We start from the raw sequence: 20344 nt of genomic DNA, 5'->3' as shown, positions 1-20344 counted from the left end.
TTCTCCACTGTGCGCATGCGCGGAGCAAATGTGTCCAGATCAGAACGGGCACTGATTGGCTGCCCGCTTGCGTAGCTCCTTATTGGACAGGGGCTAATAAACAAAACGGAATCTGATTGGTTTTCAGTGCTGTGAAGCTGTTGACTACACAATGGGTGTGCCTTTTACTACTTGTATCTGATGATATGGAAAATGTGAACTAGGGGGACATTTTGGTGTTGTAAAGGTAGGGTGTCTTCTGCTGTTAAAACACTGCAAATTACCCAGGATGGAAAGACTTTAATGGGGGCGTCTCTGAGTTGACGTGCCGTGCAATGGCCCCAGGCGTCGCTGACGGAGCGGATGCCATATTCAAAGTTGACTCCCGATACTACTACTGACGGCTTTATTTCCTTTTCGCTTCAGCAGGAGTATTAAGGACCGTATGTAGCGAGTGTAGTATAAACACAGCATCCATATGCCACGATAAAGTATGGACGGGTGGAGCCCAATCGTTGCAACAGCCTCGGATAACGACCGCTCCAGCTCCGAGGGGGAGTACATGGTGGAGCCTGGACCCGAAGATGAAACCCGGGAGGCGGCGGCGGTGGGCAGAGAGCAGCGGGGGAACGTGGAGGGGATGGACGACGGGGGTACCGCTGCTGTCGGGTTCGGGATAAGTGGGACTGGGGAAGGCAAGGTGGTGTTAGGTCGGGTCGGACAGAGAGACGACAAAGAACTCAGGTACCTGCACCTTTTGTGGGAGCCCGGACGTGCAGAGCTCGGCGCAGGTGGTGTGGCGAGCAAGCTGGGGAAGATGACGGGGAGCAGGGCCAGACGGCAGCACAGAGTTGTACGGAACCTCGGTCCTATTGGTAAAGATATTTATGGTAAGAGACTGTTACATTGGTGTGTGTGTGTGTGTGTGTGTGTGTGTGAGTGAGTGTGTGAAGGTAGCTACATTTGCTACAAAACACAAGTTAACATTCAGTAACATTCAGAGCTGGTATCTCAATATGTCAGTGTGACAATATTGTAGGTGTGAGAGTGTGGTGCTTTTTATACAAAATGAAAGATAGGCTACTTTTACCAAACAGGTAAAGGCGATAAAGTTGTATCACAGTGTAATACAGTGAATAACAACATTTAAACTATGTAGCATTATAATAACTAAAGTTATCTGGTCTCATGTCCTAATATCACTGTCACAATTTCCTATCTTACACTGATGAACAGTCTATATACAGCTGCTGTTCAAACTAGTGTTAAGCTAGCGCTCTTGTGACTGATGTCTTTGTTTGTTGCTGTGATATCATGCAGTTGGACCCCATTCATCCAATAATAAATCAATATTTACATACTTGTCACTTTGAATGTCTTATCTCCACAGCTGTGAAAAGACTGAGGGAAGCGGCGAACAGCAATGACATCGACACAGGTATAAACAGTGAGGGGATGCAGTAAAATGACTTGCGAGTAAGGGAAGGATGATTGGAGACCGTGTTTTGCTAATAAAGTTGCGTTTTTCCAGTTCGTAAGCTCCTGCAAGAGGACATAGACCCCTGTGCAGCAGACGACAAGGGAAGGACTGCGCTCCATTTCTCTTCCTGCAACGGCAATGAGAGCATCGGTAGGTTGGTGATAAGAATGGCATGACAGTGTCATAGGAAACCATGTATAATGCCGCCATGTTGGCAACAATCCATCCTGCTATAGGGCCATTAAACAATACATTGAACAACTCTGTTCTGTAGCGGCCCCTGAGAATCAGTAGTAATAGTTAATGTATCAGTCAAGAAGTCATGCACTATGCAGCTTTAACTTTGGTCAGTTTCCTTAATCTTTTAATCTTTAATCTTTTTCCTGCACTTTTTCGTTCCTTTCAGTCTAAATTTTAACCGTAATATGTCCTTCTTTTTTATGACTGTAGTGCAATTGTTGCTGAGCCACGGCGCTGACCCCAACCAGCGAGACAGTCTGGGGAATACTCCCCTCCATCTGGGTAAGAGAGACCAATCAGCATGCTGTGAAACCTGTAGCATTGTGGTCAGCGATGAATATTTCATTCTGACACACAGCAGTGCAGCTGCTTTAGGCTCACACGTGTTCAAATGAACAGGTATACTGCAGGATGACATAGAACAAAGATTTTGTGTCGTTTTAAGTGTTTTGAACCGTTTTATTCTCGTATTTTTAGTTAAAACTTGTCAATTTTAACTTGTGTGCTTCTGCAGCGGCCTGTACCAACCACGTGCCTGTAATCACCACATTGCTGAGAGGAGGTGTGTATACATGTTGCTCAGTTTGCCACCATTCCCATACCCACCCAGTTATTCTACCCTGATGATCATATCTAAGGCATAATACACAAAAGATGGTTATTCTTTGTAAAAAATTTCCCAAACAGACTTCTTCTAGAAGGTTATTCTACCCATAACATGATCACTTGCCAAGAAACTAAAATCCAGCACGTACCACAGGTTACCTTTAACTGTAGGTTAGTGAGTATAACATTGTATAAAGCAAAGGTAGCGTCGCCCTCGTTGCTTGTAGATGCAGGCAACCATGAACACTGATTGAGAAAGGTGATTTAACTGTTACATGGCACTATTTTTTCAGTGGCCCTGTGTATAACTCATTTGATACCTGTTAACCAATCAGAAACTAATATTTTCGCTGACCATGGCAAAAAAATAAAGTGTGTGACTGTAGCTAGCCTGTACGTTATACTTTCTAAATAAATGTATGTAATCTCAGAGTGTAACCACGGCAACAGGGTGTTTTTTTTGCTAGATATGAATATAACAACATTGATTCTGTTAATCCGAGTTATTAAACTATAGACAACATGATTATTATTCAGTTAGAATCGAGGATTAATCAAAACAATTTAATCATTTTATTATAATATATATTATAATGTAATTTATTGTGCGTTTGTTGTTTCTATTAAGGAGCCCGTGTGGATGCCCTCGACCGTGCAGGCAGGACCCCTCTTCATCTAGCACGCTCCAAGCTTAATATTTTGCAGGAGGGAGACTCACGCAGCTTAGAAACCCTGAGGGGGGAGGTCACACAGGTAGATAATGTGTTAACTTGCCTGGCGTAGGGAATCAAGACTTGGGGCGTTGGATAGATCAACTGCATTCTTCATTTTTGTGTGTGTTGTATTGCTGAAGATTTTTTTTATCTGACTTTCTCTTTCAGATTATTCAAATGCTGAGGGAATACCTGAACTTAATGGGCCAGAGTGAAGCTAAAGAGAGGCTGGAGCACATTTCCACACAGCTGGAGCACACACGCACCAAAGAGCAGGTGAGACCTTCATACTCAATGAGTGAGTCTCAGATTCACATGTTTTGGATTTGCATGCATTGATTATTTATTAATGCATTTACTCAGATTCATTTCAACTAATGTAATTGACTAATAAATGGCTGTATGTGTTTTTCAGGTGGATGAGGTGACCGATTTATTGGCCAGTTTTACATCACTCAGTCTACAGAAACAGAATTTGGGAGATAGGTAGAAGATAAAGTGTATAGAGAGCGGAGGTCTTGCTCCTTCACAGGCGGGCCTCTGCTCCACTAGCCTTGGCCGGACAAGCATGCTACACCGTGTTACCTTAATCAAGATAAAACAATGATTATTTTGTTAGCATTTACAGACCTTGTGAGGTTTTGATAGTGTGTGTGTAGCTAAAACAAATGCTAATAAAATATTATCTTGCTTAAAATGAAAAAAAACAATCAAATTGTAATGACCAGGACTAAAGTGTAGTAAGAATCCATTGAGCTTATAGACAAGGAAAGAGTGTCACACATTGGCTTTTCAGAAAAAGGACAAAAGAAACCCCCTAAGGGACAAATGCATTGAGAACATGAAGGTAGTGGAACAGAAGCTAACCCAGAAATGCAGTGGGACCTCGGCTTTCTATTGTGTGTGTGTGTGTGTGTGTGTGTGTGCGTGTGTGTAAAAAGGAGTCACAGCTGTGTGCTGATATGTTCTTTGCCTGCCATTATTAGCTAAATTCTGTGATAATTATGAGACATAGGCTATTTCTCACAAAGTCATAGTTTTCACTGGTGTATTTTTGGTTTTCTTATCAACAGCATCTTTGTATCTCGTTGCCTTTTCTCTTGTATTGCATGTTATATTTGTATGTGAACTGTACTGTAAAAATTGATCTGGCTGTTGTTGGAAAGGAATATATGTGAATCAATAAATCAATATGTTTGGCTATATTTGTGAAATATTGTCTTTTTATACAGTGTGACAAAGAATGGTCCATCTGTGTGGTTTTCTTTTGTACTCTAATATTAATATCAAGATATGAGAGGGCCTTTTGTAGTTGTCATTTTGGATAGTAGGATACTTTGTGTCAGAGTGTACGAATATATTGCTAATATGGCTACTTTTCCTCTACCCTGATTGGCTGCATTACCGAAGCCCCTCCCATACACGGACACGTATTGTTGTTTCGCCGATAATAAAAGATGGCGGCCGGACCCGCGTAAATTGGAGACCCCATAGAGGTAGTAATATTTAATAAACACATTCTTTCCTCTCCTCCTGTTGTGTATAAACTGCTCAGGCTACCACCCCAGAGGAGATGAAGACATGAGCAGAGTTGAATGCATGTTCGCCACAGTGTTTTGTGCACTTGATGCGACCGCGGCCTAGCTGTGAGTGAAAGCCTCGGGCTTTCCTCAGCCGCTTACACCGGCGAGCGAAGAGCACGCTCGGCGACACTGACTCGAGTGCTGGAAATGTTGGGAAGATAGGGAGTCAAAGTATATGGAGAGGGGGTGTGTTTGTGTATCTTTATGAAAGTAGGCGGGAATTTGTTTAGCTCACAAATTTTGTGTAGTCTTTTGTAGGTGACAGACCACATTATCATAGTAATATAACGTTAAATTGTATTTTTCCTCAAGAAGCGAGCACTTCTCCACTTTTGAGTAGATGTCCAGGTTACCTGCAGCTCCAGTGCTGCTTGGACTGCTCAGGGTAGGACTAGCAGGAACAGTTGTAGCAACCAAGTACCTATTTAGGTAGAAAGACCTTCTTTGGTGTAAGTAACGTAACAAGATGCGAAAGAATGATGGTTGAAGGTTTCTACTTTCTTATTGTGTAACATTAAACTGCTCTCACTCGTTTTTGTCCAGAATATATATATATTCAATACCATAACATGCATTTATTTGATTTTTTTTTTCTTTCTTCCTTTACTTAACAGGTCAGTATCCTGCCATATGTTGTCAGTGACATACTGTGATAAATAAACGTGTTGACAAAGGAGGAGCCATGGCTTTTGAGGAGATCAAGAGTAAAGGACTGGGTAATGTCTGCCACCTATATATTCTCATCCAACATGTACAGTTTCAGAAACATAATGATATGTAATAACATAACCATTAAGTGTAACTTTAAACCCTTCCTTGTCAAAGAGATGTAGATGTAATAACCATCATGTATATGCAATGTCAAATGTTCTCAATGTTTTCAAATATTTAAATAAGAATTAAGATACTCATTTCATGTATTGTAGACGTGGGAATGGAAGGAGACAGGGGCCTTGTGGCTGGTCGTAGCCAGAGAGAGAAGAGGAGGTCGTACAAGGACCTGCTAAGGGAGGAAGAAGAGATTGCAGCTCAGGTCCGAAAGTCTTCCAAGAAACGGCCCAAGGTAAATTATCTGCCCAAAATACCGTGACCTCATGGTTTAATGTCCCAGCTTTTTATATATTGTACTGCTACTTATGGTGTTATTACACATTTTAATATTTTGAACCTATGTGTTTATGAATTGATAAATGTAAAGCTATTGTGTCTTTCCAAATAAGGATTCAGAGCTGTTCATGCTTGGAGGGGACTCGCACAAAAAGAAGAAGAAACATAGTGATGACTATTATTACAGAGGTGGGAAGTTGATATATTGTAATAATCTTTTAATTTCACCAAAAAATGACTCTGCAGCTGTATTTACTTTTTTCTTTTCTTTCATTTTCCCTGTGTCAGACCATGATGGTTCAGGTCCACCTCCCCACAAAAAAAAGCACAAGTCTACAGACCGCTCCCCTCCTCTGTCCTCCCCCTCATCCTCCCACCCGACAGATACAGCGATGGGCCTCCTGCAGGCTATCACCTCTCCGCTCGCCACAGGTTCGGACCCCAGTCCCCACTTGCACAAGAAACCCTCCTACCCCTCCTTCTCTTCGCACTCTTCCAAGGACCGCAAACGTGAGAGCAGCAGCAGCGGTGGAAGCAAAGGGAGCCACTCCTTCTCACACTCCCGTCCCGTGTCTTCATCGTCATCGTCCTCCAAGAAGCACTCTTCCTCTTCCTCGAAGTCGTCTCTCTTCCACGGTGGAGCTCCCAAAGAGGAACCATTGACGTTACGCGAGGCTGACGGGCTGAAGATGAAGCTCATCATGTCGCCAGAGAAAGAGGAAGGAGAGAGCTTCCCGTTCACGCCCCACTCTTCCAAAGGAGGTGTAAAGAAGGAGAAGGATAGAGACAGGATGCAGCTCTCAAAGTCGCCCAAGAAGAAACTACAGCAGAGTCGTGATCCACTGCCTGTAGTGGGGAAAGAGGTGGAAGTGGAAGGTAAGATATGTTCCAGGGGATGCAAGTTATGTTAACTTTCTCTTAGTAAGGCTAAAAGGCATTCATATACTGTATATACCCCAGTTAATAAAACTGAACTAAACTGGCAGTGTATAAAATACAATCAGTATACCTTTCCATTGATAGAAAATGATGCAGTTTAATCTTGACTATGAAGTAATAATAAGTGCATTTCAGCTTTTACCCCATGCATTATTAGTAGGGCTGCAATATATATATATATATATATGGTAAAATATCATATTGCAAACATTTTGACAGATGGGAATTAGCATTTTTGCATTACGAATTTAATTTTCACTGAAAAAAACTATTAAATTCATGATGATGTGAAATTTCTTTGGGTCTGTAGTATGTTTTCTGAAATCTGGAGAATAAGATTTGTAGGCCAGGGCATCTCTGCATAACTATAATATTTGATTATAATGCTGTTTCTGTGTGAGTTATTAGGGGCAAATGATCAATTATTGATAATTCCATTAAAACTTGTTGTATCTGAATCAGGCTGGTTTGTTAGCCGATCAAACAAGTACTAAGGACCTTTATTGGCACAAATATTGCTGCTATATATACTATTGGTACACCTGTTGTCCCAGTGTATCATACCACTATAAATTATTCAGACAAACATATTTTGTATGTTGATATTCATTGCTGTGTTCTTTGTCATACAGGTCATTATGGAGGTGGCATGGGAGATGATAGCTCTTCATCCGGGGGTGAACTGGAGGCTGGTGAATTGGTTATAGATGATTCATACACACACTTGTCAAAAAAGAAGAAGAAGAGCAAAAAAAGCAAGAAGAAGAAGGATAAAGAAAAAGACAGAGACAAGGAGAAAAGTGGAAAGGACAAAAAGCACAGCAAAGGACTTGGTGGTGAGTTTACAGTTTGTTAACAAATGTGTTGTAGTTGTCTTTACAGCTGATTATGGGTGGAAGGAAATATCCGTACACTTGAGTATCACAATATTTTGTTTTGTTTTAATTATACATTTCAGTTTTTGATATGAACAAGAGAAAGTTAGAGACTTGCAAGTTAGTGTCATTCTTCTGAGCCCAGCTGAATTCAGTAGTGTTCATACTGTGAAGTGTAAAGGACAAGTCGTAGTTTTAAAATATGAAACAAAAAAAATAGGGGCCACCAAATAAGGGCTTTTTGTTCTTTGAACCCAGAATGAAAGATCAAACTGAACCATTAGCTGAACGTATCAGTACAATACTTGTCGTTACTACTGCTTTATCTTTGTATGACTCTGATATCTCATCAGACTCATCGAGGGGCCACAGCCATTCCCACCCCACTGTCACTCACAGCGCTGTTGGTCCAATGTATGCCATGGGCACGCCCGTCCCTCCCCACCACCATCAAGGCAATGATGTAGTGACAGAGAAGAAGAAGAAGAAAGAGGAGAAAGATCGAGAAAAACACGAGAAGGATAAAGATAAGGTGAGACAAAGTTCTGTCACATTTCTTGCAGTGTTGGTAGTTAAAGTTGCAGAACTGGAAAATGAGCTTTGCATTGTTGAGTAACTGGCATTAAACCAAACACCCTATTGAACCTCCTGCAAATGCTGCTTTTAGGATTCTATTACACGAGACCAACGTCTGTCAAAGCAGTATTGTTTCGCTGACTATGCAAACACACTTTGACCAATTTTACTAGCCAACAGTTTTTGTTGAGAAAACTAACATATCTGTGTATTACGTTGTGCATCTGTGTTTGTTGCATTATTGGTGAGTTTTGTCGTCCTCTCTCAGCCCAAGAAGCCCAAGATCACATCAGCATATCACGTATTTTGTAAGGAGTACAGGGTCAACATAAATGCAGAGCAGCCAGGACTAGGTGGGTGCTATAATGTATTAAGTATAACTCTTATACTCACATTGGTTGGCATATTGTCTTCTCAAATATCACTAAAATACACATATTAAACAGTATGTTTGTATGTCTCATCTGCAGTCTTTGGTGAGCTAAGCAAAAAGTTGGCCGAGGTGTGGAAGGCGATGCCCGAGAAAGACAAATTAGTAAGTTGTTGGTTTTTTTTCTCTTGTTTGTAATTGACGCTGGAAAAGCTTTTGAATATCACTGTTAAGCTTGGAGTAGTGATGCAGAGACATCCTGTGTTTTCTGTTTGCTCTCCCGTGCAGGTGTGGAGACAGAAAGCTCAGTATCTGCAACACAAGCAGAACAAAGCTGTGGCCACCACAGTCAAACACAAGAGTGTCACTGAGACCAAAAGCAAAGGTACCTTGGACTGAACCATGAAAGTCTTCACCGATTGATAAGGAAAATGTTATCAACTCAATCATCTATCAACTCTTTGTCCTCTCACCGTCTTTCTCCTTACTGTTTGTGTTTAGTCATGAAAGTTGCCGGAACGGGAACAGGGATGGTGTCACCGAACAGAGCGCCCAGCACTGTGTCCCTATCCCCAGCCCGAATCCCAGATGTGGATCCCATTGATGCAGCGGCTCACCTGCAGCTACTGGGAGAGTCCCTGTCCTTGATTGGGCATCGGCTACAGGAAACAGAGGTACATTTCCACATGCATATTATTAACATTTATACAACAATTGCAACATAAAGACAGCATATTAGTAAATTAATAAATATCTGAAACAGACATAATATAAAAGAAGCTTAGGAGTCTAGCACCACCTTCTCTGTTTGTGTGTAACATGATTATTACTATGCAGTGGAATAAGTGACACTTGTGAGTGATGTTTCTTTGTGTTAGGGGATGGTGGCAGTGTCTGGGAGTCTATCTGTACTACTGGACTCCATCTTGTGTGCGCTGGGACCGCTGACATGTCTCACAGCACAGATACCACAGTTAAACGGATGTCCTCGAAACGTCCTGGTATGGTATTAGTATTTATAAATGTGTTATTCGTCATGAACTGTTTGTGTTTTTAGCATCATAAATTCTTTATAATAGTGCTTAATGTTTGTACTGTATGAACTGTGTCTCTGTGTACATTCAAGTGTACATTCAACACACATGCCAGTGATTGAAGTGCATCTTTATTTCAGTTTTCTAACAAAGCCCTCTCTCTTTCTCTGTCAGTCAAACACGTTGGACAACATTGCCTACATCATGCCTGGGCTGTGAGTGAAGGATGATCATCTATGTGGAGGGATTTGGCATCGGCAGTCAACAATGTTTGACTGAGTGGTCCCTTACAGGAGTGACCCTTGGACTTTAATTTAAGCCACTGCTTGGCATCTGAAAACTCGGATATTTCTAGCGTCAACATGTTTTTAAAGTATTTTTTTAAAAACCTTGTTCTCTTAATTTTCTAATTGTTATATTTTTAAATGAAACATTTTACTGAACACGTTAATCTTCTTGGCATGTCAGCTTAGTTTTACTGTTACTGTACAGTGTGCTGTATGAATGGGTGTATGCTTGTATGTGCTCTACTGAAGGTTTGTGTGCATTTGTTTAGCTGTGAGGGTTTGACTGTTAGTGTGAGACTGTTCTGCACATGTCTAAATTTTTTTACTGAAATGTTCAGGATCATTTAAGTTGTCTTTTGGTCATCAACAACATAACATAATATATATGACACCTGCTTAGTTTTTCTTTTACCATGTAAAAAGGTGCTGTCATGCCTTGCTGTTTTATACATTTGATATTTTGCTGTGCATACAGCATTTAGATTTTGACTGTACTGTAGAATTTCAAAAGTGAATGAAAACATCTTTAGGTGCAATATTGTTGTAATCAGGAGCTGTTCAAAACAAATCACTGTCAGACATTTAACAAAATGGCACCATTAAAATATGATCTGTTCCAAAATTCTGCTTTTTTAAAATGTCATTTATTAGACAGTAACAGCTGAAGAGAGACAGCAAAGTGTGGAGTGAGAGGGTGGATGACGTGCAGCAACGGGCTGCAGGTTGGACATCGAACCTGGGTCGCTGCAGCCGACTCAGCCCTTACTATTTTATGAATTAGCCATGCTAGCAGTGTGGCTCTAAGGGTTAATGCTGGTCGGTAGGTTCATCACCAGGCTGAAATATTTCAACAACCTCTACTGATCGCCACAAAATGTAGTTGACACATTGATGATCCCCAGAGGATGAATCCTAACTACTTTGGTGATCCTCTGCGTGTTCTTGCAACACCACCATGACATCTTTGGTTTTCAGTGGAAATGTGTCAACAATGGATGGATTGCTGTGAAATGTGGTACACACATCAGTTGTTCACCCACAGGATGAACTGTAATGACATTCCCCTCAGCCTCAGTTGTACTCTATGTTTGGTGCTACTTATCAAATGGCAACATGCTAAAATAAGCTGATGGACATGATAAACATTATAGTGTGTTAGCATGTTGATGTTAGCATTCAGCTCATAAAGCGCCACTGTGCCTGCATACAAACCAATAGCTTATCAAATATTATGCTTTGTTATTGTGATTGAACTACCAAACAGTACAGGTACAACTGAAACAATTAGTCTATTAATCAGTCAATAGAACATTTATTATTATAACTATTTTCATCATAATTGTCATTTTCTGGACTGTAATGTTGGACAAAGGCACCGTGAAGGCCTCACTTTGGGCTCTGGGTAATTGTGAAGTCATTTCTCACTATTTACAGACTTTTTACAAAACAAAAACAATTAATCAATAAAATAATCAGCAGAACAATCCATAATGAAAATAATAGTTTAAAAATAGTTTAAAAATAAGCTCCACCGTAACCAACTACAAAAGAAAATTCTGCTTTTAAATGAATGCATGAGTAGTAATATAGCCTAATAGTCACAAGCCACATTTTCTCTTACTTTTCATACTTTGGGTACATTTTCCTGATTATACTCACTTTTTGTTTTCAATGCAATACTTCTACTTGCACAAGTATTTTAGCAGTGTGGTAATAATGTGAATACTGCCTCCACCACTGGTTTTATTAAATAATAAATGCATACAACAGTCACATTAATAAACTCACTGCATCAAAATATTCCGTGCAGTCCGAACGACTCATATCTAATGTGACAAAACACTGGTGGGCTCAAATGATAAGAAAACTGTTTTGCCACTTTCCCAGCAGACCCTGGGCGGGCCCCGGGGCCACGGTTTGAGAAGCTCTAGCGTTCATCAGCCACCACAACAGATGGAGCTGTGTTCACCTCTGCTGAAGTCAGTCAAGTTGAGTCCGGGATCAGAGGCAGCAGCAGCAGGACTGAGTCAGCCTGCAGGAACTAGGAAGTGCGATCATCCCTGAATCAACACTAAATACGGCAGCGAACAGGAGCAGATATGTCCGCATCTGCTTCACAGTCGGGTAGGCTGGGTAGTTCTTGTTCAATGTATTTCTAAAGCTGTGTTTTGTGACACATGATCGGGGGGGGAAGTCATAGGCGCGGTGGCTCCTCTTGTGCGTGTTTTCGGTATTTGTGCGGTTGGAGATGAGAAGACACGGCAGCTGCAAAGGGCGCTGCCACTGCTTGGAAATTGATGACACACATGACGATAACATTCATATCAGCTGATCACTATTAGTAGAAACAGCACGCAAAGTAAACAGCAGAGAGGAGGCTAGTGATCTGTCACTTGTGGATATAATAATTCAAGTTTTATTGTCATCAAATGCCACCAGTGCACTTAAATAAACTCTCTCTGGACAGCAGTCATTTCTCATGAAAACCTTAATTGTGTATTTTATTTCTGGTTACTGTTGTGTGTGTCCTGCTGAGCAGAGCTGAGGCTGGTGGTGCTGGGTCGGTCTGGGGCAGGAAAGAGACATGCAGTCTGCAACATCCTGGGCCTGCAAGACTTCGAGCAGGGCGCTGATGCCACCGTCACCCAGGAGTGCAGCAAGCACAGAGGAGAGGCTGCAGGCAGGCAGGTGGGAATTAAACACATGGAAAACATCAGGAGACAATGACTGAAGGGAAAAAGTATCTTTTTAAAAGTTGAACTGCCTTACTGAGGCCAGTAAGGCAAGGGTGAATGTTTCATAGGGCATAGAGGCTATACAGGAATTCACGTATAACAGCCAGAAAATCATATTAGTCAGTTTGGATATTTACTGTCTCCATCATAGTGACAGTAAATGCTGCTAGATTTGAATCTGTCTTGAACAATCACCCCTTCATCACTCCCATCTCTGATAAAGAAGTTTATAAACATTGTCTTTATCCTGAGTGCAATCACTTGTGGAGGGAACTGCGAACAAGAAGGGCCAAAAGACAAAATCTTATCCGGTTGGTTGACGTGTTAAAATCCTGCATGTATGCGTAAATTCTCTCTCCAGACAGTTTGAATCCAGTGTGGGAATGGCAGACCCCGCCACTGACAATGTAAACGACGGTACAGAGTGGTAACTAATGAGTGTAAAAACATTTAATGGCCACAGAACAATAAATGCCAGCCAGAAATAGTATTAAAAATGATGTTGGATATTAAAGTCTCAAGAATAATAACTTAATAACAATAAAGGAATGCAATGAGCAATATAAATCTTCTCTCTGGGACAAGTGTGAACCTACTGTGACATCACCCATAGATTTGTGAAGTACTGTTTTGAAAGCTTCAGTTTTTGCATTTTGGCCATCGCCATGACAGTTAGACGGAGCCAGCAGATGTGACGTACTGCGAGCTGAAGCTGCATTCATTGGCTGTGCAGTTTCGACTCGTCCGTAGCAGGAAACAATGTATTACAGCTGAACAGTACACTGAAATATGTTGCTGAAAATATTTTAGGTGAGAAAAAGACAACACAGTAACAGAATCTTGCTTCTTATTTGATCAGCACTGCCTAGTTTGACAGTTTGATCTGAGTTTCATGCCCTGTGCTGGACGGACTCACTGAGAATGACAAGGTAGCCACACCCTAAAGCATACACAGCTTTGTGGTCTATTTTACACTAAATTGGACCATCATTTACTAAATGAACATCATGCTGTGTGGAAGAAGACTTGAAACTAGAGATTGAGACCATAAACTCATTAGGAAACTGTTTACTGATAAATCAAGTGAAAAGTCATTTCTCCATTTTGAATTAACAGAATGGTATTGTTTTTTTTTATTGCAGCCAGTGGAGCTCCCCCTGCTGGCCTTTACATAGAATGCAGGTTTAAGACACTTCAGTGTTGGCTTCACTTTTCAGACCCGGAAGCTCTGTCCATTATATACACTGTCAATGGTCTCAGACCTATATTAAGTGATGATTACAGTTACAGAGCAATTAAAAAGTGAATAACTTCACATAATGTTATTTTATTTTAACGGGCCTACTGTGAGTATACATCATATGCAATCAATACACGTGTACTTTTATTTCATATTTTATGGATTCTGCTCTATACACAAATACAAAAGTTCAAAAAGTACAAAAGAAAGAAAGGTATAGCCACTTAAGTACTTATACATCTGTATGCATACATGCATACATCAACATACCTGCATGCACAAGTATTTATTGTCCCACTTTTTTATAGATACCTGTCTTTAAAGAAGCAGCTAATTTGTTGTAAAAAGAGTACTCCTGGTTCACAGTTCTCCTCCCAGTAGTTCCTGTTTGGAGCCATGATTGAAGTGTTTTTGAACTATTCCTTTTACCTCCGCTTACTATCTAACCATTTCAGCTTGTAACTATACATTGGATGTATACGTGTGCTACGTGCATGAACGTCCCTATATCGCAGGCTGATATTGAAAGATAATATTACACGAAATGCAAAGCTTACATTGCAGAAATATTATAGTTTATGTATTTTCAAAATTTTGTAGTATTTTTACAGAATTATATGTTTTTAAATCAATTCATTGAATTTTCTTTTTAAATTCAGAGATTCCTCAGCGTACCACTAGAGGGAGCATGCTTACCACAAGTGGTACACATACCATAGTTTGAGAATCAGTGATCTATACTAAGTCCTACTTATCCAATGTTCTATTACTTTTAACAGTCTATATCATTAATGTATTTCAAAAGCAATATATGAGTTGTGCAAATGTTATTCAACCCTGATTTTATGCGTCTGCCACCTCTCTTTAGGTGGTGGTGGTCTCCAGTCCAGCTTGGTTCGGCTCAGGCTGCGACCCAAAGGAAAGGAGAAGACACATCTCCTCCTTTATCACCCTCTCCAGCCCTGGACCACATGCCTTCCTGCTGTGTGTCCCTGTGAACCAGCCAGCTGATGAAGAAGCCAAGGCGCTGGACGTCCTGCAGGAGCTGTTCGGTCCCTCTGCAGTCAGCACAAACACCATCATACTCTTCACCCACACCGAGGAGCTGGAGGAGGATGAGCAGCTGGAGGAATACCTTGTCACATGGCGCAAGGACCTCAAGGAACTGGTGGAAAGATGTGGCGACCGCTACCACACCCTGGAAACCCGCAGCGGAGAACCAGAGGAGAGGAAAGCTGTTGAGGAGCTGCTGGAGAAGGTTGAGCAGGCTGTGGGAGAGAGCGGGATGCAACACTTCAGCTGCCCTCTGTACCAGGAGGCTGAGGAAAGAGTGAGAGAGAGGCAGGTAGAGATAGCGAGACAGAGGAGAGGAAAGGAGCTCAATGACCAGGTGTCTCCCACAGACTCACCACCAGAGGAAGACGTGACGGAAGAAGAAAAGGAAGCAGTCCGGGAAGAGGCAGAGAGGAGCGTAGATGACCTAAATGTGGATCTAGATAGTATCTTCCCCTCTGCCTGTGTCTCACCTTCCTCCCCTGCTCCCTCTTTTCTCCGGGGCTTGTGGGAAAGGCTGACAGGCTGGTTGAGGTGGCTGCCCACTCTTGTGAGAAGAGAGGCCCTGCTGGGAGCACTGGTCGGCCTGTTTGTGGGAGGGCCATTTGGAGGTATGATGGGGGCCACTGTGGGCTCAGTGGCTACTGAGGTGGGGAGAAGAAAAGCAGAGAAAAATAAATGAGAGATAATCTCATATTAATGTATCATGCATGAAGTTGCACCTTAAAGTCATTCCACTGTGTTCAGAGCACCAGTGTACCAATGAGCTTTTAGCTTACAAGCTAACACATGTCAAAGAAGTGTTTATGCTTGACCACTGAGCACTTATTTTCTCTTTCAGAATGGGTTGAACTCTAATAAAGCATACTGTGTTGTATAATGGCTTTTAATAATAATAATAAATAATAAAAATTATATATATATAAATATTTTTTATTAATGGTTAATAAATAATGATTCATAGATCAGTAATAACCCAACAACAGCTGGGTTGACAGGTTTGACAATTTACTTTTTCCTCTAGTATAAATTGCTCAGCTTAGTTATTAATCTTTATGGTTTAACTTACTGAACAAGGTATAAATGTAAATGATTAATTATGTCATCTTCCACTACAGTAATCCATTCAGTCCACAGATCTAATCCTGGACTTGGCCACTTGGGGGCAGCAGAAACAAGCTGTGTGAACACAACATAACCCTCTTATGTTGATATGACTTGTTAGTAAGCAGCTGCATATTAAAACATTCAGCAGATATGTAGCAACATTAGCGTCCATTTGGAGTCGGGTTTCTGGCCATCTGATTAACGTAATTACAGTATTCACCCTATGGCTGCTCCACTCTGTCCACCTGCTAGCTTTTTTGGTGTTCAGTGTTGAGCAGATAATGTGCAGTTGGTTTTCAGTGCCTTTTGTGGCCAGAAAAGAAGCCGTGAGAGCAGTGAAATTGAACCAAAACCATAAAATTGTGGGCCACAAAAAAAGAAAACAATGAGCTGAAAAACACCAAAAATCTCCATAGAGCTGAGAGCAACTGCAGAGTCGGTGGGATCGTCATTATGAGCGAACCGTTTTGCATACAAGTAGTGGTTTTATCCATTGTTCTTATACAAATATTGAGTAGTGCAGCTTTAACTAAAAACCAAAATGCAGCTAAATAGATACTTCAAAACTTGGCAACATGAGTCATTTAGTGATTATAAGCGACCCTTAAGGAAAAAATACATTATTTATTAACCATTAAAATCTTATCAGTATCAACCTTTAAACCCCTTTTTTTAGACTTTTTGTGGTAATGCAGATGGTAACACTTTTCCAAAGAGGCAATACTACGAAACGTCCACATGGTGGAGACATTGACTTTTATATTGGAGAAGATTAAATGTTTGAGGTGAACTGCGAGATACTTATTTACTGCTTACCAAGCAAATAAAAGCTGCTGTTTTAAGGAAGTTGTACTGTTATTTGTCTGAGTTCTTTGAATTAATGGAGTATTTTTTTTATCTTATTTGAGGATGTCCAGCGTTTACTGCAGGCAGGCTTTAAGCATAAAAGCACTTATTTTCTTAGCTGCATATTTTTGTAAGCAGCATCTAATATGTTGTAGAATCAAGTGAGTTGATAAAGTTAGTTGTCTTGCAAGAAACAAGAGCTCAGGATTCATGCTTCATAAACTCAGCAGAGCACTAAAGCAGACGTCTCTCCCAGACTCTCTCCTCCTTACACAATGGCAGGTTATGGCTCTGACATTGATGTAATTGATACTCTGCTAAAACCGTCAGTCATAACCCATCCTTACATCTCTCTCTCTCTTGTTGCTCTCGCTCTGTCTCCCTAAACTGCCGGCCGGCGGCTCTGCCTCAGGAACAGCTAGGCGTTTCCGAATGTGGGTGGTCCGGCCAGGGTGGGAGGGAGAGAGGGAGAGAGAGAGAGAGAGAGAGAGAGAGAGGGAGAATTAGCCCAGCTCTCAAGTTTCCCAAAAGGAGAGGGGAGGGAGGAAAAGACATGAGAAAGAGAGAGCGGGGAGAGAGTGAGTGAGAAGCAGTGAATGTGAGGGAGAGGAGAGAGAGCGAGAGTCAAAGGCAGAGAGCTTTGGGACTACATCTGTCTTCCAGATGTGGCCTCCGCAGTTGTCTGAAACAGGAAAAAAGAAGGTTTTAAAAGTAAAGGAAAATTGGTGCTAAACAGTTTTTTATTGTTAGGGATTATACATACAGTATAGACTACAGTATATAATACCGGCTTAAGAGTCCACCAGCCAGGATATGCAGCTTTTTTTCCCTCTTTATGAAACTGCAATGAAATAGCACACTGGACCCCTTGAAGTTAATGTATATGAAAGAACACCTGTCCAAATATTATTCAGTCTTAGTGGATACACATCACGGATAACACAGAGAGAGCAATGATAGAGTTGGTATTATGGAGAAAAAAATAATGAGAATTTTTTTGGAAGGCAAATTTGTTTCTTCAGGGAGATATGGGACACAAAAGTATCCGAGATCAGAAAATAGCACAAATCAAGGCCAGTACTGCGTCGACAGCGATGGCAAATATCAGTCCTGGAAGATGAGACATCATCAGGACAGGGTTGATTTGTGCCTGTATGTATAAGGAGAGACAAAATCTGAACAAACATGTGAGGGAATCACCAGTGAGCCATCATTAACACACAGGCTGTAACTTCTGCTCCTCTCCCTCACAGCAAAAATGTTGTTCCAAGGGCCTTGCGGTTCCTCGTCGGACTGGAGGGGCAGTCTGCTTGTGAGACGTGGACGCTGCAATATTTTTTTGTTATCATCGCGCCCTATGGGCTGGAAAAGACAGCAAAACCAAAGGAAAATAAACAAGATGACACACTTTTTCCTTAACAGCACAGGGATGTTTCCTCTCACTGCTGGTTTACACGGACATCACACTTTTATCATTAAAGGCTCCAAACTGTGCGTCTTAAGAGGGATGGTAACAGAATTAGTTTTGAACATATTTTTACTGACCTGGTTTGTCACAGACAACATCAAATATTTAACATTTAAAGACTCAGACTATTTGTTACAGGAGGAGTTATAGCTACTAAATTAGTTTGATGAATCTAACTGAATCGGAACATAATACTATAATAACTTGAATTTATAAATATAGAAATATTAGGGTACACTGAATTAATCAAAATACAGAAAACCTCAAAATGAGTCCAAACTATTAAAAACTCCTAACAAAATAAAGACTTTTTTTTAAAGGACAATGATATGCTCCGCAGTACTTTTTAGTAAAATAAATAAATGAAAATATTTCAGAAACCTAATTTTGATAGCTGAAATAATTAGTTTTTAACTTTGTTTTAACTTTTGTGTTTAATTTTAAAAGAAATTATACAGAAAATATCAGGAATATACTGTATTTATATAACAGATAAAACCCCAAAAGAAACCCCAAAAAATGGGATTCAGAAATTAAACTAACACACAAATGCCATAGATCAAAATCCATAAAACTGAACCTAGCAATTGAAGTAGACTTTGTTAACAATGTGACCTCAGGCAGCAATCTCTCTATCTGATCCCAGGCTGTTAGTGTGTGCCAGCAGGGCTGAGACAGCGGTGTCCAACAGCCGGCTCTCTCCTCCTCTCTCTGGGTGTGCTCGCTGTGAGCCCTCTCATCTTTTTCCCATTAGCGCTGTTTTCATGTTCCTTCCTAGCGTGAGCGTGTGTGGCTGCAATTGTTTATGAAGCAATGCTTGCCCCATCCGACTTTGTGTTTGTGTATGTCTGTGTGTCCAACGTAGATTTATGTAACAAATTGCCCAGAATATCATTTTTAAAAAAAAGGAAATGGAAAAATGAAAGTAGGTTTAATTGTATTTAATGTAATTATTATAGTGCACAAGATAATCATTTAGAAGTGGTCCAAATGTATAATCATTTTAAAACAGCCAGAATATGAGATGTAAAATTGTAATAATTATTTTTGTAGCTGTACCCACACAGCCCTTTTTCCATCAACACCACCAGCCATTTTCCAAATGTGCTCATTTGAGCTGATCTTAATATATGTTATTTAACACTATTAACTATATTACACTGTTAATATCATGTTATTATAATGTCAGTATCGGATATTGTTACAGTAATTGTTTCCACACAATTGAACCGTCAGTGTTTGGGCCGGTTTGTTCAAAGTTTGCATTTGTACTACTAGTGACAGAGGTCAACTGTTACTTTTAGCAAACTATTTGAACTGGTTGTATTCATTACTTTTAATGATTTTAAGCATTTATTCATTACATTTAGCTAACAATTTCAACCAATTATTCTTTACTTTTAGCTAACATTTTTAGCCATTCATCCATTACTTCCAGCTAACTGCATCTACAGACTTCTTTGCTCACCTGCTAACTAGTTTTCAGGCATGCACCATTAATTGCTACATGTGGTTTTTGGGTGTCTGACTGAATATGTGTACATATATATATTTTTTTAAAATCAAATCACAATTTATATTTTTCTTTCAAATTACTTTAGGTGCTCCTAATCACTGATTTAAAGTATTGCCACATAACACCAAAAACAAATAGGCAAAAATAACATGGATTTATATATTAACTTGCTCAAAAATATCTTTATTTATTCTTAAAAAAAACAGGCATGAATGCATTTTTTCTCCAAAATTTTAAAGACTAAAAGAAAAGGCATCTGCATCTGCCTGGTCAGACTTCTGAATGAAAATTCAGATACTGAAGCACTGCAGCTGACATAAAGCAGCTCACCTCCATTATTGCGAGAATGTGTCTCCACCACACGGAAAACAAGGTGTCAGGACAGACAGGAAAAAATACACCAGGAAAGAAGCCCCCAGATAACATGAATACAAAATCCCACACAGCTGCTGAGGTTAGGGCTCCGATGGACACACTCTCACACACACTGAACCCGCCTCACATGTACCAGCAGCTGAACCGCTTTTGGGGATAAGAGAGACACAACTCAAGTGGAGGTGCGCTGGGTGAACCGGCCAGCATGAGAGTCA

At 40.6% G+C, this 20344-nt stretch overlaps 3 protein-coding genes across 3 annotated transcripts; all 3 read left to right on the top strand.

Annotated features, from left to right (window-relative positions):
- Nucleotides 1-29: 29 nt before the first annotated feature.
- Nucleotides 30-4223, top strand: ankrd54 (ankyrin repeat domain 54). The gene is made up of 8 exons (XM_051387224.1): nucleotides 30-869; nucleotides 1370-1417; nucleotides 1511-1609; nucleotides 1910-1981; nucleotides 2214-2261; nucleotides 2934-3058; nucleotides 3187-3294; nucleotides 3434-4223. The coding sequence occupies exons 1-8, from the start codon at nucleotides 473-475 to the stop codon at nucleotides 3506-3508; spliced, it is 972 nt and encodes a 323-aa protein (XP_051243184.1). The 5' UTR covers nucleotides 30-472; the 3' UTR covers nucleotides 3509-4223.
- Nucleotides 4224-4413: 190 nt separating this feature from the next.
- Nucleotides 4414-10411, top strand: hmgxb4a (HMG box domain containing 4a). Its single transcript, XM_051387222.1, has 13 exons — nucleotides 4414-4514; nucleotides 5216-5317; nucleotides 5528-5664; nucleotides 5822-5897; nucleotides 5997-6584; nucleotides 7280-7483; nucleotides 7876-8054; nucleotides 8367-8451; nucleotides 8569-8633; nucleotides 8757-8853; nucleotides 8970-9142; nucleotides 9347-9469; nucleotides 9677-10411. Exons 2-13 carry the CDS (start codon nucleotides 5284-5286, stop codon nucleotides 9719-9721), a joined length of 1806 nt encoding a protein of 601 aa, XP_051243182.1. The 5' UTR covers nucleotides 4414-4514; nucleotides 5216-5283; the 3' UTR covers nucleotides 9722-10411.
- A 1296-nt stretch (nucleotides 10412-11707) lies between these two features.
- si:dkeyp-69e1.8 (uncharacterized protein LOC100001340 homolog) lies at nucleotides 11708-16770 on the top strand. Its single transcript, XM_051387223.1, has 3 exons — nucleotides 11708-11913; nucleotides 12329-12477; nucleotides 14633-16770. Exons 1-3 carry the CDS (start codon nucleotides 11889-11891, stop codon nucleotides 15497-15499), a joined length of 1041 nt encoding a protein of 346 aa, XP_051243183.1. The 5' UTR covers nucleotides 11708-11888; the 3' UTR covers nucleotides 15500-16770.
- The last annotated feature ends 3574 nt before the right edge of the window (nucleotides 16771-20344 follow it).

This window comes from Dicentrarchus labrax, unplaced genomic scaffold (genome assembly GCF_905237075.1).
Source record: "Dicentrarchus labrax unplaced genomic scaffold, dlabrax2021, whole genome shotgun sequence".
In the NCBI taxonomy this organism is placed as follows: domain Eukaryota; kingdom Metazoa; phylum Chordata; class Actinopteri; family Moronidae; genus Dicentrarchus; species Dicentrarchus labrax.
The sequence above is the reverse complement of the archived record's forward strand: the minus strand, read 5'-3'. Positions and strand labels throughout refer to the sequence as shown.

Excerpts from the sequence above, each read along its gene's own strand:
- hmgxb4a (XM_051387222.1), top strand. The coding sequence starts at position 5,284 with ATGGCTTTTGAGGAGATCAAGAGTAAAGGACTGG. Across the intron at positions 5,665-5,821 it reads CTTCCAAGAAACGGCCCAAG|GATTCAGAGCTGTTCATGCT; the intron begins GTAAATTATCTG and ends TTTCCAAATAAG. Across the intron at positions 9,143-9,346 it reads ATCGGCTACAGGAAACAGAG|GGGATGGTGGCAGTGTCTGG; the intron begins GTACATTTCCAC and ends TCTTTGTGTTAG.
- si:dkeyp-69e1.8 (XM_051387223.1), top strand. The coding sequence starts at position 11,889 with ATGTCCGCATCTGCTTCACAGTCGG. Across the intron at positions 11,914-12,328 it reads CGCATCTGCTTCACAGTCGG|AGCTGAGGCTGGTGGTGCTG; the intron begins GTAGGCTGGGTA and ends CCTGCTGAGCAG. Across the intron at positions 12,478-14,632 it reads GAGAGGCTGCAGGCAGGCAG|GTGGTGGTGGTCTCCAGTCC; the intron begins GTGGGAATTAAA and ends ACCTCTCTTTAG.
- ankrd54 (XM_051387224.1), top strand. The coding sequence starts at position 473 with ATGGACGGGTGGAGCCCAATCGTTGCAACAGCCTCGGATAACGACCGC. Across the intron at positions 870-1,369 it reads TATTGGTAAAGATATTTATG|CTGTGAAAAGACTGAGGGAA; the intron begins GTAAGAGACTGT and ends TTATCTCCACAG. Across the intron at positions 3,059-3,186 it reads TGAGGGGGGAGGTCACACAG|ATTATTCAAATGCTGAGGGA; the intron begins GTAGATAATGTG and ends TTTCTCTTTCAG.